Source organism: Stegodyphus dumicola, chromosome 7 (genome assembly GCF_044657685.1).
Source record: "Stegodyphus dumicola isolate Sdum_Otavi_A_Nest chromosome 7, ASM4465768v1".
In the NCBI taxonomy this organism is placed as follows: domain Eukaryota; kingdom Metazoa; phylum Arthropoda; class Arachnida; order Araneae; family Eresidae; genus Stegodyphus; species Stegodyphus dumicola.
Window position 1 is genome coordinate 110840045 of NC_140774.1, and position 19515 is coordinate 110859559.

Here is a 19515-nt window from a genome sequence, read left to right on the forward strand (position 1 = left end):
ACTGTCATTGTAAAATAACAGAAACAGAAAAGTACTGTTTTTCCAAAAACGGGTTCCAAACAGGATTTAAAATGGATTCACAAAGCACTTTTTTTCGTGACGTCTGTGCGTATGTATGCATGTATCTAGTATAACTCAGAAACGAATAGTCTCAGAGCGTTGTAATTTTGTATATATGACTGCTATAACATGCAGATGTGTACTTCCAGTTTTGGATGCAATCGATCGCATCAGTAGTATATAAATATATACATATCCACAAAAATATATAACTAATAAAATTCGAGGAAATGAGTTCAAATGAAATGCAGGAAAAATTGCGTATAATTTAATACAACGTACAAGAAAGTCATATGGTGTACACATCAGATTTTTTCTTTTGTTTTAATTTTTAAATTCATTTCTGACGTTTTCAAATTCACAGTGTTAGTCCGTTTTATGATGCTTATTCTAGAACGAGCAAATATGTAATATATCTAAAGGTTAAAAATGAAGCACAATGTTAAAAATATAGTAGAAACAATGTTTTAGTCCAAAGGGACGTTAAACCCAAAGGGCTATTTGTCTGAAAAGGGCATTTGGCATCTTTTCACTTTCAAGCCTTAGTTCACTACTCAAACTGTTTCCACCAAATATTATCGCATCTATTATATTTAAAGAAACTAAATAAAGATGAATCTACATGAATACATGAATGTTTCCCCAATTGTGAAAAATACCAAAGGTACCAAGAGCCATCAAATTTTGAATTACGTAGTTCTCCAATCGAACATGGACAATTGAAAGCCCGAATTTTGAATTTCAAATTTTTTATTATCTATTTCAAAATTTGTAAAAGGTTACAAACGTTACATAAAAGACTTTTTGATTAACAAACCATTCAATGGTTCAACTCAACCATTTCGAAGAGAGCAATGACAGCATTGCATGAAAAAATAATCATTTATATTTCCAGCGCGCAAGCCTGGTATTTAATAAATAAAGGTAACAAACAAAACGTTAAAAAAGTCCTTTTGGGCGTAAAATAAAATTTGAAAGCATCAGATTTTCCTTTCTTTCTTTTACTTTTTTAACCCAGAAAGGCTATTAGTCTCGAAACGCCATTTTGCGTCGAATCACTATAAACGGCTGTATTATTTTACAAATTCTTTCCTCCAAATGTTATCGCCCTGTAATATATTTAAAGAAATTAAATAATGAAGAATCTGCATGGATATGTGTATGTTTCTTTCACTGCAAAAAAATAACAATACCTAGAGCCATAAAATTTTAAATAACGTTGTTCTCCACCCGAATATGGGCACCTGGAAGCCCAAATCTTAAATTACGAATTTGTTTTATTATCTGTTTCATATTTTCTAAACGAGTTTTCAATTAAGAAACTCAATGAGTTCAAAGCGCGAAGCGGCAACATACTGTACCAAATAAAATATTTTTGTCTAGAGCGGGGAGACTGCCTATCGAGAATTCTAAAGATATGCTGTTTTTAAACATTTTTAGGCCAAAAGGTGTTAGCCCAATTGCTCTCGTTAGCCCTGTGCTATATATATATATATATATATATATATATATATAAAGTTAAAACATTTATATATATATATATATATATATATATATAAAGTTAAAACATTTATAGGAAAAGTAAATTGGAGTCACAACTGTGGACAATGTATAAGACATAACCTTGGAAAACGGCGTCCACCATGCTATCCTCCAATACGAATCATATAAGACAGCGCCGTCGTTTCGTTTTGGTTTTGTTTATGTGACCACGGCAAAACCTCGAGGACTATCTGTTTAAGGGGAGGAATGCCTTTGGGGCGGACTATCTAAGGGGCAGTGGCTTATATACTCGTTACACATGGGAAAACAATGAAAACATTCAAGCAGCCAGCCCGTTAGCGAAATCCGAACCTCAGGCCGAACTACCAGTGTCCAGTGACTCGTTGTCATTTTTATACGAAGTAGTTGCTCTTGAGATAAAGTGAAAAATATGCTGTATTTTAAGGGGATATGCTATAATATGTCTTAAAATGTGTACAGAAAATAATGAAAAGAATATTTTAAGGAATTACAAAAGAACAACTGAAACACCGTTTTGAAATCGCAGAAAAAATTAAAAAGTGTATTATTTACATTAATGATTCAAAGCCATTGTACCTTTCTCGAGAAGGATATTCCAAGTATATAAATATGCAAATAGTTATAGAGATTATTTATAAAAACTAGAACACACTGCGCACGTTTTGAAATGAAGAAGCTCCATGAATTATTTTGCACATCCAATAGAAGAATTAAATCATACAATACTAGAAAACATGATTAATTTAATCTACCCCGCGTGTACAAAAATTAATAATCTGAGTGAAAAATGGTCAGAAATTTAAATACATTTGGAATTCTTATATGTGGTATATGACAAATGGTGTAATCTAAAATATCTTTTGGCATTTTATGAAATTAGCATTTTATGAAACTCCACTGCCGCCATGGAGCTACTACATTTCAGATGTAGTACATTTATGATATGAGCAGATATCCAGTATTTTGCCTTTTGATATAAGGATTGCAAATTACTTTATTATGTTTACGATTGTAAAAGCAAACTCTTTAATTTTTTAAGGCTATAAAATTATTTACATCCGTTTTCCTCTATTTATGGGAGGAAATTTGGGTAGCATACACAATAAATTTAATGTGAAATGAAATAAAAGCCACTTAAACAAATGGAAATTACCAATTATGAAATCATAAAATGAATAAATAGGTCAAAATTTACCTTACGAAACTCTTTTTTTTCCCGTGCAAGTATCGGAGAGCCATAGTCATTAACTTTAAGTGCTTTGGTGGCTGCTATATTAAATAAAATTTTTTATTTCCTCAAACTGCTTATAAAAATATACACAAAACCTATTATGCATATTATTCTATACACCGCCACTGTCCTTATAGGAATAATACATTTTTGAAAATTTATTTAGACGAGTAAAGTAACTCAGGTTTACAAAACCTCCTTTGATGTTCTTAGCTTTGCTACTATTTAAATCTAGTTGGATAAGAAAGAATTTTTATATGTAGTATTATGTCTCTTAAAAGGCTTTATTTCACTTTTTATTCAGTTTTAATGAGCAGACAAAGCAAAACATTGTTTCTCTTTCATACGTGGATTAAATCACAGTTATTTTCATTTTAAGTAAAAATATGATTTTGAAACCAGGTTACCTGCAAGGTGTATTTCCAGTTTTAGAAAAATATAGGTTTAGATAAACAGAACGAGACTGCGCGTGAAGATTAGTGAATACATTACGTTAAAGCATGCGATGGCTAACTACCCTAAAAGGAAAACATCTAGAATGACTTTATAAGAGAATTTGGATCACATTCGAGTTTTGGTACATTCACTAAGAACCGAACACAAGATTAAATCCTAGTGCTTAAAAGCTGATAAAACTAGATATCACATTCTAAGACTCCAAATGAATAAAATTTTGAACCGACGTTTTTCTTTTTATGTGAAATAAATAACATTTATCTCGTCTTTTAGAATTTACGTGATTTTCGATTGTTTTGTTGATTCTAATACTAATGCATTGTCATTACATTGTAATATATTGTAATATAATTAGATAAGAGTATCCAGCATATGCATTTAAGAAACTGTTGAATTGAATGAAGAATCTGGTGAACAGTTTTTGTATTTTTTTATCAAAATCACCAACTTATTACAAAACGGAAATGCAAACGTTTTATAATATGTGCAATATTCTTAATGCTATAATTTTATGTCGACAATAAATTATATTTCATATGTCAGCGTTTCGTTTTTGCGAATTTAAAAATAAAAAGAAGGCATTTTCTTTTTCAAAGCTTAGGGTAGTAAAATTTATATGTGATATATTAAGTTGAAGGTAATTTACTCTGGCTGAGATAAAAGACTGTGTTTTAGGCAATACAAAATAATCTCATTATATAATCTCATCTTATAATTTTATTGAAAAGAACGGACTGTGATCCTTTTCTTAAAATTAAAATATTACTTTTAAAATAAAATAAAAAATAACGTTCACTTACATTACAGAAAAAAAGTACTTTGTGTACGAAAACAAGGGTAATATCTGTATTTTTCAAATGTACATTGAAAGGTTGTCGCTTTAATTATTTTGGATATTCGGAGTTTTACAGTTTTGTTATTCACGGCAAAATGCTAAATACGTTTGTAGGTTCAGGAACTAATACACTTCAGAAGCATAATGAAGTATATTATTGATATAAATTATCTGGCTTTAAATACGAAGGTATAAGTGCTAAACCAAAAAGGCTCTTCTTACAGTGATTGAAAATAAATGTACTTTTTATAAATAGTATATCCTGATAGATAGATAACGCTTATACATAACGCTTTGATTTTACAGCCAATGTTGCAGATAACATATCCCTCCAGCAGCAGATAGCTCAGTTGAAAGAACGCCTGCGCCACGCCAAGATGCTCAGCCAGGAACGGCTTCGAGACATCACATCCTTGCGCCAGAGTTTCGATCACGTGCTTCAGTCGTCCAACCTCCGCAACAAGATCAGCACATCAAGGCAAAATCCTAGCGTATATCTAGGCCGAGGAACACTTTGGCAACAACAGCATGTAGTGTTATACAGCAGCGTCGGACCTGGTGCGGTACCTGTGAGAAAAGACAAGGAATTCGACGAAACGCTGGACTTGCAGTTGCCGTCTTTACATCACTATTTGCCTCATCTGTTGAACAACTTCGATGGCCTTCAACCAGCTCTTAAGATCGCCGCTTCTCGTACTGGAGGTAAAATGTTTCTATATTTAGAACATCTAAGAGATACTGAATTAAATGAACGTCGATACCATAGAACAGTGGTCTGAAACGAGCGGTCCACATGAGTCATCCGAAGCAATTTTTTGCCGGTTCACGCAAATATTTGAATTATACAGCATTTACTGCAAATTTCAAAGATTTCAAAATTAGTTAAGTCCGAGTTTACATTGTTTACATTACCATTAAAAACGAACATGAATACCGCATCATAAAATCTATAAATGCAGCTAATCAATTTAGACTGCGATGTAAATCTTATTCAGAGATTTTTAAGACATAAATATTATTAAATTTTGTTCTTGCTCGTCTAAAAGTAAATAAGCTCAATTACGAATTTTTGGGTCAGAATAGTCACTTTTTTGGGAATGCATTTTCATGGGAACAGCTTTTATTCACATCTGAAAATTTATAAGAACTCGACTGACTGGTGGACTTCTACAACACGTGATGAAGATAATTTCTTGCCATTTTTCTCAAGGCTATAAATTTGATCAGAATCGAAACGCCGTCAAATGTAGAGCTGTAGCAAGAAATAAAAAAATTTATACTTATTTACATGCAAACAAGTATTTTTTATACGCTGAAGAAAATTGTGAAAAATAATCGAAAAAGTAACAGACTAAATTGTCATTTATATATTCTCGACATTTGTCTTACTTGGAAAAATTTCTCTGAAAATGTAGAATGTTTTCATATTTTTTAATTTTACATTTAAATTAATCAAGTTATTCAATAATTCATTAAGCATGTTAGAATTACTTGAAATAAATAACAATTTGAAAATGTAATATTTAAATGTCCATACGTTGCAATTATAAACTGTAGCCAACAAAACTGTTTTACTGGTGACAAACTTTAGATTTTAAATAGAAAATAGGTATAAATTTGAATTTTTTTCTTTGCGATATTATTATTATTGTTAGCGTACGTTCTGATAAACATTGTAAGAAACATTTAAAATTTAAAGAGTTTTTTATTTTGTTAGTTAAAACATTTTCAATATGTTAAAAAAAATGACAGAATTGAAAACAAAAGTTCTGTGAGTTATTTTTAGATCGTGCCTTAGGCCCGTATGCAGTTTGAATTTTAGACCGCTGATATCGAAAATGAAATATGTTAATGTTCGCGTTGTATGAAAATATAATATTACAATGCATCATTTAATGTGAAAGTATATAATAGCGATTTTCGTTTTGTCTAGATTTTTGATTACTATAAATGGACTATTTCAAGTATTTATCTTTAGACATTTACTGGTTTACATATATCCTGGCAGTATTTAGCGAGAGATTTTTGAGGCATAAAGTTAGAAAAGAAAATAAACTGAGCAAGCATAACAATATTTTGTTTACTTTATAACTGTAGGTATATCAGTAATTTTAAACAATAACTAAGCTTTATGAAAAGGAAGTTTACCTTTCTTAGTCTTGCTAAATTTACCAGTTTCAGAAGAACTTTCCAGTACTTTTAGATGATAAAATGAAATAGAATTTAATTATCAATATACCCAAATTAATGTTTTCCTGCTTGACATAACACTGTAATTATTCACGATATCTTAAGAAACAAAGCACCAATAGATGCAATTTTAAGTTACACAGTAGGATATATAACTTGAGAGAGTAGTAGTATTCCTATGGCATTGGAAAACTGAGGTATTTCTCTCTCAAAGCTTTCAATTTAAATTCGCTAGCACATGTAATTTGGAGGGATTGTAGACATATAATTGTAGACATATAACCAACTAAATTAATATATGAAAAAGTATTTCTATTTTTAATATTTCCAGTACGAAATAATAATTTAATTGATATAATCCACTGTTGGAGAAAACGCTTGAACTTATTAACATAAACAATTAGTTTACTGTTCAATAGGTTTGCTTATAACACATTTGAATCTGTTGTTTATATTGTAAAATTTGTGTTTAAATTAATGAGACAGGAAAGAGTGAGTTGATTCAAAGTTTAAATTTAAAGAGTAATGAAAGTAAGTAATAATAAGAATAAAGTAATAAAGTAAGAGATCGTTGTTTTTCAGATTTACTGACACTGAATTTTACAAATATGTATATATGTATACATTACGTGTGTGTGTATATTACTATTTCTTCTAATTGGAACTTGTATTAAGCAGTGTTCCGTTGTAATTTAAAATTTCTGCATATTATATTTATTATTTACGAACATTTTTCGTAAGCATAATCATAATGTGTACAATTCACGTATACGAAGGCAGAAAATAATAGCTGCTCCTTTGGTGTTGAGATGCAAATTTTATATCATCTTGTAAATTAAAATTTTCGAAATGTATAAGCAAATGTCTATATTAAAATAAAGGCCAACGTTAGTGGCATAAATTTTTCTCAGAAAATACTTTTACGTAATAGAGCAACTTAACAATATCGAATTAAATATGTTTATACTATTTGTTTGAAAACAAGTTATCACAATTGGATTTCACTCTAAAATTAGTCCTCTGTCTTCCATGTGCATTACCAGCAGTGTCGAGTGATCAGCTGGCTGTACTTTAAAGCTTTATATAATGGTGAATGGTGTGGTTGCAGACAAGATTTTGTAGTTTTTTCCATGTGAATACTTTCCCGATTTCTCTGAAAACATTTTCCAAGACTGGGCCCTCTCTTAGAAAGCAGAAACTCCTCGTGGGTTTATAATTTTTTTCTGGTAAACTATCTGTTACGTAGAAGCAGAGTGCATATATTTTTCTAGCAACAGATTCAGCCAGCACATTTTCGGATTCCACGTGTAAAAAATTGGCTAATTTATTTACTGCATTGCATAAATGTTGCCTATCTAACAAAATGGTATTTCGAGGCAACTTATGAATTTATTCTTATTTTTAGTGACTATGGTAATGGGTATTCCTACTGTGAAGAGACCTATTGAGAGTTACTTGATTCCTACTCTCGAGAATCTTATAGAAAATATGGATGAAAAGGAAAGAGAAGATGCTTTAATTATTGTCTGTATTGCCGAGGTGAGATTTTATTATTACTGCTTCAGTGCTTCAAGCTATGAAAATATTGCTTCATACATATGAATGTACGTAAATATATTAAAATATGCATAAACTATCCTATATAGTATGTATATATTCCATAAGAAGCATAGAATGCCTGATTTTTAAATATTAATTTCAAACTTTGTAAGTAAAATAAAATACTTCGCATTTTTTAAAGATCTTTTTGCTCTGTGATTAAATTCTTTTGGAAAATTTACTTTGTGTCTATTTCGATAAGGTAATTTTGTCAATGAACATCTTGGAAAGTAACTCGTGATCGAATATCTTTATTTACTATAATCAAAGCGGTTTTGATTAAATAGTTTACTTTTGAGGTAAACTAATCGAAATGCTTATATAAAGTACGGAAATTTAATGTAGTGTTAATTCTACTTATACCAAATGATTATTATCTTTATCGTAGTCTTAAAAAGGCCTTTGTTACCCTATTTCAGAGCGTTGTCATACGTTCTTGCTACCAAATCAAATGAAACGTCACCAAATTGATCAAAACTTTTAAGATTTTCGACATAGCCGACTATGATATAATTTTATTATATTAATAATATATACTGTGGGTGAAGCTTAGCAATTAATTTTAATGAAAAGGATTGCACATTAGCATCATTGAAAGATCTAAATATCGCAATAATTTAGCTAATATATTTTGAATAAAGAGTGTTTGTAAATTTGCAACTCTTAAATTAATACTCAACAACATATACTGAAAAAGCAAAAGATATTTTACATTAGTTTAATATTTATTAGAGATCATATAGGAGCATAACTACTGAAACTTTCATTTTGCGAGTATGCCAGAACCTTCTGTTGGCAACACCACACTTTCTTGAACGTTCCCTAATGTTACTGTATTTGGAGTCAAAGTATTTCAGTCTCCGACAAAGCTTTGCGTCGCACCCCAGGCGTGTTCAATAACGCCGCGACCTTGCGGCAAGCGTGGCCTTCACAAAATTCCAAAATGATATGAATATTTAACAAGCTAAAATTTGCACCATTTAGAATGCAATGTTTGAGCAATATCCTGCTAAAACAGGAGAAACTCATTAAACAATTATTACAAATCAGAAAACAATTATTAATAGATATACAATTCATCAGAAAGGAAGCACACATAGTATTTCCTACACTTGAAGACATGTTAGTTCAGTAGACTGCAATTTAGTAGGAATCTCTTCTGAGTGATTTCTAAACAAATTCTGAAACCATCACGAGTCTGGATTACTCTTCAGTTAACGTGTGGAATTAATGGTTTTATACAGTACCTTCCATCTGCGCAAAAGAGAACATTTCAAGAATTTGGAGCACCCACAAGGATTCTCTAAACTCTTTTTCTTCTTTAATCTCTGTTCTCAAATATTTATCACTCTACACGTTACATACTGTTAATTTTAAAATTAACAAATTTCAGGTCTCTTTTCTGTAATTACCTCAACACGCGTTCGTTATATGTTATTTATTATTATTTTTCCAGAGAATGTTAGAAAAAGCATATTTTTTCACTTTATAATTTATTGTTATTATTTTTACTTTGGCAGTTTTAATTGGAATATTTTTAATATTTTACAGATTTAAAATTTCTTTCCATATTGACTTCATGATTCTTATGTTCTTGTTTTTAACATTTTTGCTAGTTAGGTTTTTCGTTTAATTGAGATGTTTTGTAGCATTTACAGTTATTATATCACTGTATATATGTAAGTTATATTACTGTATCACATCGCAGTTTTTGTTTTGCATTATAATCTCAAGTCAGAATTGCACTATATGCTTTTTGTATTTTAAGCATGTGACGGCTGGTTTGCGTTGATAAAAATTTAATGCGTTTTGCTCAAAAATATAGGACATATTTATTTTAAATTCATTTTGAAGCTAATTCATTTTAATTGAAAATCAGGTTTTATTGCTTCTTCTTTGTATAATTTAGAAACATTTCCGTTCTGTTACATTAACTCGTGGCATAAACTCACTAAAGAAAAATTACATGATTACATAACATCTTGTTAAAGACAGATTGTGCTCACGTGATACTAATGGACGACAGTATCAATAAATTCATTGCTATTGCGTGAGAACATGCTTTCTCATCATCATTTTCACTCTTGTAAAATTTTGAATTTGTTAGACCAAAGGGGAAGCCCAGACGAGCTATTAGTCTCGAAATGGCATTTTGCGTCGAATCACTATAAAAGGCTCTATCACATTTCACATTTATGCCACCAAATATTATCGACCTGTATGTTGATTTAAAAAAAATAAATAATGAAGAACCTACACGAATGTGTGTTTCTCGCATTGCGAAAAACAAAGATACCATGAGCTATCAAATTTTAAATAGCTTAATCCTCCACCCGAATACAGGCACCTGGAAGTTCAAATCTTGAATTTCGAATTACTTTTATTATTTACATATTTTTTAAACTTAGCGGATTTTTGATTTAAAAACTCAAGGATTTGGATGCGAGCAGTGACAACACACTGTGCAGAATAAAATAGTTTTATCTCCAGCCTGCGAGTCTAGTCTATTGGAAATTCTTAAGATATGCTGTTATTGAATATTTTTAGCTGAAAGAAGAGCAAGCCGAAATGTGGACGAATGTGTAAATGAAAAAAAAAAAAAAAAAAAAAAAAAAAAAAAACACTTCTTTGGGCGTAAAATAAAATCTGAAAGCTTTCAGATTTTTTTATTTAACTCGTATTTTGTACAAATTAAATAAATTTTTATTTAACAATCTCAGAAGTTTGAAAGCCAGAGTTGGCAACACTATTCGGGAAAAAAATGATCTCCAGCTTCTAGACTGTTGCCTTTCGGCAAAATGTAAGGTATTCATCTTTCAATTTTGAGCTATATAATCGGCTATTCGAAAGCAATGTGTAGCCATTGCCTCGAATAGAGTACTTATCTCCACGAATCAATCTGTTGCCATTCAGTAGAGCGTAAGATATTTAACTTTCAAATTTAATCCTTCTCTTACTGTGAAGAAGACCAAGTGACTGAATAAGTAGCAAACTTAAGTCTTAAAATTTTTCTTACTTTTTAGTTTGATTCATTTAAATATTTAAATCCCAAAATGTCTAATTAGAAACATTAAATATTTTATAAAATTATATAAGATGGACTAATTAAAATCATTTCATACTTTTTTTCTTTTTTGTGATAATTGGGTTTTAGGAGACCGACAGCTCGAACAGATAGTTTTCAAAGAAATAATATGACTGGTCGAACTTCCTGTACCGCCATTAGAGGCTTAACAGGGTTTAGTGGAGATATTTAATTAAGGAAACATTGAGATCTAAAACAAGGCCTAAATCAGGCCCATTAAGCATTAGAACTACCACCATACTACCGGAAATAACTTAGAATACTACTGGAAATAACTTAGAACTTCAAATAGAATAAACAACTAAAATTTGAACTTAAAGTCTAGGAGCTGGTGAGATTTACCAGCTACACCAACAAAAGCACATTATTACATACTTTGTAAAGTATAACATATGTTACTTACATGTATAAAAATGTGTTACTTAGATATACAAAGAAATAAAATAACAGAATATCATAAACATCTTAGTTTTTCTTAAAACAGACAGGGAAATTTTAAATACAATCAAATATAAATTCATTTCATTTGCAGATATATATTTTATGAAATTTGATAACTTCAATTTAGTCACTGTATTTTTACTTAGATCCTTTAGAGTATTAAATTTAGCAAAATCTGGAATAAATTTTAGAACAATATTTTTCATGGAAGAGCATCTAAACAACAGGTGCTCAATATCGACATTACTTATGCCACATGGACAGGCACAATTTTTAATCGAAAACCTATTAGAATAAAAGGGAAAGTGTCCATGATTAGTTAAAGATTGGTTTAGATACTTCCCACTTAGGCATCTTCTCTCACTTGCAGTTAAGATTAAATTATATGTGAATCTTCCTTTAGAATCTGGGTCGTCCCAATTTGCTTGCCATAGAGACAAACTTTTTTTCAACAAGGATTTCAAACTGTCAAAGGAAGGTTTTACTTAAAAATCAATAATTTGATTTTCAGTGGCAGCGTTTGCCAATCTACCAATATGACTCTTCGTTTAATATGTTTAATATCTCTGAAAGCGCTAAGAAAAATGAGCATATCTTTTATCTGTTTAATTAGATCGCTACTTGGACAAACATTCATAATTGAAACAATTGAGCTTTCGCAGTCACTATAGATTTCTATACGATCTAGTACAGAATTAGAAATAAGTCAATATAAGGCCTCTCGCAGGGCCACTAACTCTGCCTGATAGACAGAGGTATTGTCAGAAAGTCTATATTTCCTTTGTAAGCTTAGTTTCTCATCTGAGAACACACAAAAGTCTGCCCCCACATGACCATTTAATTTAGATATATCTGTAAAAACCGTGTAGCCTGTGATATTGGGGAGGCCTTTATGCCAATTCAATCGTTTCAATAAAGCTGGGTGAATGTCTCAACATTTATCAAAGTTAAAATCTCTAGCTGAGAAGATCTCATTGAAATAATCGACAGTTTTATTACCAGCTTTTAATTTAAAGATAGCATATTATTTTTCCGCTAAAATCGATCGGAGGACATCCAGCCAAAATCTGAAGAGCTACTGTGAAAATAGTTCTAAAACACTTAGTAATACCCAATAAAGCGATTTTTTAAATTTGTAAAATTTTGTTACGCTTTCGACCGTTCCATTCCACCATGTGAAACATGCATACAAGATCTTTCTCTCAATAGCTCCTTTTATATAAACGCTTAAGAAAGCTACCTTGGAGATTCATTTTACTAAGTCTATTAAGAATATGGGTGCATTTGATCTTTATTTGATTTAGGTGAGGTACAAGATGCGGCAGCGTTCATAGCGTAATTTGACTTGCGTACCACAATGACGTACTGCATGAATGCGCGCCAGCTCGTGCCGCATTCGTGTACTAATGAGCTGCCATTTCGAGTGTGACAGTGATATGGATCGTTGGAGTGCACGGCATCGTGCCTTTGCTGTTGAAAGGTATTTCAAGAGTAACTACTTTGTTATTGCTACCCAGCGTCAATTTTGGCAAAATTTTAAATTGAGAAATTATGGGAAAGTTCCAGATGGACGGACCATTGCGACAGACATTTCCAGGTAGAGTAATTTCCCGTTTTGGTGACATTTCCTGGCCGCCTCGATCACCTGATCTTTCATGTGCCGACTTTGCGGGCACCTGAAGCAAAAAGTTTTCCGAACACATTTTGCCATCATTCCTGAGTTGAAGGATCGCACCCGAACTGCCGTCGGCAATGTCCCAGGGAATACGTCACGCCGAGTTATGGCAAGCTTTCAACGCCGCCTAGATGAATGTGTTGTGCAGAGGGAGCATCATATTCAAAAAGTAATCCACGCAATGGACAATGACTTGCACATTAGTAAATGGCATACCTTTAACTATTAATTGACATAAGAGGTAATAAATAAATTACAGTTACTGCCTTATGGTGTGCTTATAATATCCTACTATGAACGCTGCCGCACCCTATATAAAAGTGAGATTTCATTTTGATTGTCTTAGAAACTCTAATTGGTTGTCCATACAGCTTGTATCTAGGATGTATTGAACTAGTGTTAGTTTTGGCAATACCCAAGAGAAAGCTCTTCTTTGGATCAAATTTGAGATTAATAAGGAAAGACAACTTCTCCAATTCTTGAGTACCGAAACTTAAAGCTTTATCAATTGTATGGCGACCACTTCCAGTAAACAATAAAACAAAATCGTCAGCATAAGCTTATATACTAACATTTTGTGGTAAGGTTATGTTTAAAGCTATATTAGCAATAATATTCCCCAAACGTGGACCAGATATTGAGGCTTGAGGACAACCCATTTGGTTAATTTCTGTGAAACTTTTCTTTCATTCAGAAAATCACATATTAATAAGAAGATATTTCTTAGACATTTCATATTTTTAATTCCTTTAATAAAATTGTGCACCAAACTTTGTTGAAAGCGCTCTTTACATCTAAGGATAAAACTGCAGTATGTTTACCATTCCTTCTATTTCGAAGGATGTCAGAAATTAAATTATCTATAGCCTATTATAATTATCTATAATTTGAGATTAATAAGGAAAGACAACTTCTCCAATTCTTGAGTACCGAAACTTAAAGCTTTATCAATTGTATGGCGACCACTTCCAGTAAACAATAAAACAAAATCGTCAGCATAAGCTTATATACTAACATTTTGTGGTAAGGTTATGTTTAAAGCTATATTAGCAATAATATTCCCCAAACGTGGACCAGATATTGAGGCTTGAGGACAACCCATTTGGTTAATTTCTGTGAAACTTTTCTTTCATTCAGAAAATCACATATTAATAAGAAGATATTTCTTAGACATTTCATATTTTTAATTCCTTTAATAAAATTGTGCACCAAACTTTGTTGAAAGCGCTCTTTACATCTAAGGATAAAACTGCAGTATGTTTACCATTCCTTCTATTTCGAAGGATGTCAGAAATTAAATTATCTATAGCCTGGGTAGTACTTTTACCCGGCATAAAACCAAACTGATTTTTATTTAAAAGTTTATTTGATAATAATTAATATTGTAACCGTTGTGTCATATGTTTATCCAGCACCTTGCCACAGAAAGCAGTAAGCAAATGGGGCAAAAAGAGGAAGGAGCTTCTTTATCCTTTCTTTGTTGAACAAAACCAAATCAGCCTCTTTCCAACATTCAGGAAAAATTCCCCTCCGAAGACATTCATACAGAATAGCTACAAAGAACTTTTTATTAAAGAAACAATATAGCAGATATAAAAAATACCTGGTAATATCTAAAATTCTATCGGGAACTGTAAAGGTATGCTGTTTTTAAATACTTTCTGATCTTGCTGTTGAATTTTATATGGCGTAAGTGAAAAGAAAGCGATGTCTAATAATAAAGCTAAAAGTTAAAAAAAAAGTGTTAGCAGGCGTGGGTTTAAGAGCAGACTGCTAACCTGAGATGTTCCTGGAGAGAAAGACAAACCTTTACAAATCCTCTGGTGCGCCGTTAAATCTAAATCATTTCAGAATTTATTTTTTTAATCCTTTAGATCTAGAACCAATTCTTTTCTTCCCTGGAAACAAAGCGCTTTTTTACTTGCATTCTTCAGGAACGTATCTGTCGCGTAAAAACAGGATTACATATATATGAGATCACTTAATTTATTGAAAAGATCAGTGCTTTCATATTTTGATTCACAAGCATTGAATTTGTTTTAAAAAATATTTACACACATTGTGTACTACATCACATAACGCAAAAGTAAGTCAAAAAATATAAAACTAAACAAACTACAAAATAAAATGAAATTCAGGCATTTTAAATGGAAGAAATGGATTATAAAAGATAAATTAGGCATACGTGAAGAATGCATTGCAGCAAAATCTAAATTATAAAAAACAGTTAATAGCATGGAAATAATTTTTAGTATATAAGCGCCAGACAGAATCACTAAGAAAGGAATCTAATCTATTAAATTACTTCAAATTTAAGAGGAACGTTTGATTCAAATTTTTAAAACGAAATTATATTGGGCCTTAAAATAAAAACCAACATTTTAACATAATATTTCTAACCATTTCGTATTCCTTAGAGATTAGATTAATCAAATTATTTAAGCAATTTTTTTATTTTAAAATATTGCATTAGCACCAATTAAATTAGCAGTGAAAATGAAAATTCAATTTCTGAAAGGGAGGAATTTCGAAATGACAGTTTATTTGGTGGATATTCTTAATAAATTAGGCAGTTTATTATATTTATATTAGTACCTGTTTATTGAGGGTGTATATTTTAAAATATTTCTTCCAATTTTCCATTTCAACATCGCAGTAGGGCTGACGTTCGGGGCTGGCTTCAATTCGAGTTCGTACAATATTGCTAGATATGTAAAATTAAGATTTTTACGACTTCGAGTAAATTTTACGCGACCGCCAGTTCGGTCGTGGTAACTAGGCTGAGAAAATGTCACGTGGAAGGGACTTTTAATATTTAAATATCGCTTCTTGAGATTTTAGTGAATAAAAAAAAAAAAAAAAAAAAAAAAAAAACAGCAGACTGACAATTTATGTAAAAGCAGGCTATAGATTAGTAAATGTAATAAAAAAGAAAAGCAAACTTTTTCAAGCTTTCAGAGGCATTTTGGAAAATTGTTATGACAAAACGCAAATTTTGCATACTTTCAACACATATTTTAGTAATTATTGCCTAATATTGCTGAGAAAAGTGATTTAATGAAAAATAAATAAAATAATTCTGACAATAGTTTTAATATGGAAAAAGATTAATTTCCTGTGATATTGCAACGAAATTTACTAGATTCGATTTTTGAAAAAATGGAATAAATTTTTTATTTGTTTGTCTGGACACTTTCGTATTTACACTACCACTCTAAAATCGCTCTAAATTTGCGTTGTCCTGAAATATTACAGATTTTATGAAGCTTTAAAATAATCAAGGGAAAATATTTCTTATATTTCTTATTTTGTCTAGACTCTCGAAGGAAACTGAATGTTTTAGTAACGTTTCATAGCAAGATTATGTCTGTTTAAAGCAAGATAAATTTATATTTTTAGTTTTTAACAGCGCATGCAGGGAAAAAGCACAGAACAAAGCTGATATAATTTAGTTTTAAACTTCTAAAATTTATGACTGGAATAAATTCAGGAGCTGCGTCTTACGTCATGGGATGCATGCGACGCATGCCTATAAATTTAAAATGCTTAAAATGAATTAATTATTTTTAACTCATTCGTACAACAAATCTTGATTAAATCTTGATTCGTACAGTAAAATTTTTAAATATACAAAGTTTTGCATTACGTCATCGATTTTACATAGTGTCAGGAATAGAACAAGTTGCGTGTTTTTGTGTTGTCTCTAATTCCGCCTCTACATGTTGCCTATAAACTAGCATCATTAACTAAAATAGTGTATTTCATGAAGGCAAAAATCATCCCTCCGTTTTCTCCCGCAACGTGAGATGTTCGGCCAACTTTTCACTATCTTCATAGCTTTCAAGCAGAAAGAATTGAGTGAAGCTTTTCTGCTTTGAAGTTCACACTTAAGTTTATAAGGTATTTCTGCCTTCTTAGCATGCCTTCGTAGTGTAGTGGTCAGCACACTGGGCGAGTGTTGCAGAGGTCCGTGGTTCGATTCCCGGCAAAGGCGTTGCTCATTTTTCATCTCTCCTGCTTTCAAACAATATTTAATATCTCTACAAGTTATTTAAAGTTGACTTATTTTATAGATGTTTATTCTAATATCTGTTTGTTTTTCAAAATTCCACATGATACAATAATAAATATGTACTATTAAGCGAAACATTTTATTTTTAGAAATTTTAAGCACAGCTGAAATTGAAATAGAGGGCTTTGTAAAGGAATTAATTCAACCGATAATTCAATTTTGATTGAGTTTTGGAATAGAGAAGTTATTTAAAAATGATTAAAGTAAACCGGTATGTGCAACAAATATTAAATTAAACGTTAAAATACGAGACATACTCAAATTATATAATGCAAGAAAACCATCTAGTTAACAGTTTGTGATGTCATAGAAAGATTTTTTATGCGAAAAACGACTTTATTTGTAAGTTATAAATTTAAAAACTCTGTGTGTTATTAGTATAAATTTTAAGATATAAAAAAGTCAATTTTTGCGTCAAATCAAAATTCTAACTAGAGAAAACTAGAGCTTCGAAACAGACAAACGCTTGTACTCCTGAACTGCAATATTAACGGGAAATTCTCTTTATAGAAAATACCATGCGTGTTTTATTTAGTAGTTAGTAACATTGATTATGATATTGAATGAACGACTGAATTTTCATGGGAATAGCAAAATCCGTGTCAAAACTTCAGCAGCTAAGGGTCAAAATCTCCCTTTTCAAAATGCGAAACCAAAAAGAAATTTTTATGGGCTATATTTATTTGGTCAAAATGTGCTTACATGGAAACAAGCCGTAAAACGAAGCACATGCATATCAGTCCAAAGAAAAACATATTTCTTCACACTGAGATATTAGTGCATTTCTTTCCCCCCTGAATGAAAATATTTTTAGTCCTATTGTCCTGTTGGACTGTATAGCGGTTAACAAAGGCTGACTGCTAGTGTGAGTGGTATGTTGAGGGTTTGAATTCGGTGTAAAAATTGGTAATTTATGCGCTCGTATTCTCGAGAGCGTAATATCAGACCATCCCTTGTGGTGTAACCTGTACAAGGTTCTCGGAGATCAGGCGGCTATATTATCTTCTGTGTCATGGTTTATTATGGACTTATTTAACTTTTATTGCTTTAATTGCTTTACTTTATCTTAATTTATTATTAACACTTTTTTAATTAAATCTTTAAATTTATTTATTTAAAAATTAATGTTAATTTTTCATTTATTTTTAAATCTTTACTCTTTTTTATTTAAATTGATGATATATTAATTATTTACTTAATTATTATTAACTCAATTTATTACCATTTTAATCTTTTTATATTTTATTTAATTTGTCATTTAGCCCCAAAGGGCAATTTTGCCCAGAAAGGCTATTAATTTCATTTTGGTATTTTGTGTTGAATCACTTTTCAAATTGTTGTGACCAAATGTTATCGCCCTATATTATATTTAACGAAATTAAATAATGAAGAATCTGCATAAATGTATGTATGTTCCTCGCATTGTAATGAAACAGCGGTACCTAGAGCCATCAAATATTGAATAACGTAATCCTCCATCCGGATATAGGCATCTGAAAGTCCAAATTTGGAATTTGTTTTATTATCTACTACATATTTTGTAAAACTTTAATTTAACTGTAATTATTTGTAATTTAACTGTAATATTTTGAATTTTTCATTAACAAACTCAAAGATTTCAAAGCGTTCAATGGAAACAATGTACGGGGGAAAATATTTTAATTTTCATCTCCAGCGCGCGAAGCTGTGCATCGGAAATTCTAAAGACATGCTCTTTTAAAATTATTTTGTGATACTGCTATTGAATTGAATTTTATAGTTTAAGTGCGAGGAATAGGATATTTATTAAATAGAGGTAACACACAAAATGTTAAAAAAACCCTTTGGGTGTAATATAAAGTTTCAAAACTTTCAGATTGTTTATTGTTTCATCATTGTTTTATTTATTTATTTTTTGTTTCCGTTTCTGTCGGCATTTTATAGAGTTCCAGCACTTTAATTTTAGAAATTAAATCCCAGCAGTAGTATTAGAGCATGTCTCGAGCTTTTCACGTGTGAGCCATAAAACGGTAAAGAACAGATCCCAGTAAAGATAGCATATTAAAATACATCTAAAACTTTATAAAGCAATAAAATATTAAATCGATAGATAAATTATATACATGCCTTCACACAAGAAGAGCTGTCTTAATAAGTTTGTTGATAACACAGAAAAAATTTCATAAAATTGACCAATTTAAGTAAAAAGAGAAAATGAAAGTACAATTTATCATGGATATTTTTTTTTCCTTGAATTCAATGATTTTATAAATTGCAGTTAAAAAACATATGAATACCATATAAAGGAAATAGATATTGTTTAGTTTATTTGAGTCAAAATGCACAGGCAGAGTTCACCAAAAAGCCA

General features: G+C 30.8%; 1 protein-coding gene across 1 annotated transcript in view; it reads left to right on the forward strand.

Annotated features, from left to right (window-relative positions):
- LOC118201601 (alpha-1,3-mannosyl-glycoprotein 4-beta-N-acetylglucosaminyltransferase B-like) overlaps positions 1–19515 on the forward strand; it is a 246080-nt gene that overhangs the window by 98915 nt on the left and 127650 nt on the right. Inside the window, exons 2-3 of the mRNA XM_085820727.1 lie at positions 4413–4808; positions 7702–7835. Of these exons, the coding sequence (XP_085676853.1) occupies positions 4413–4808; positions 7702–7835 (530 nt within the window). The remainder of the gene's footprint in view (positions 1–4412; positions 4809–7701; positions 7836–19515) is intronic.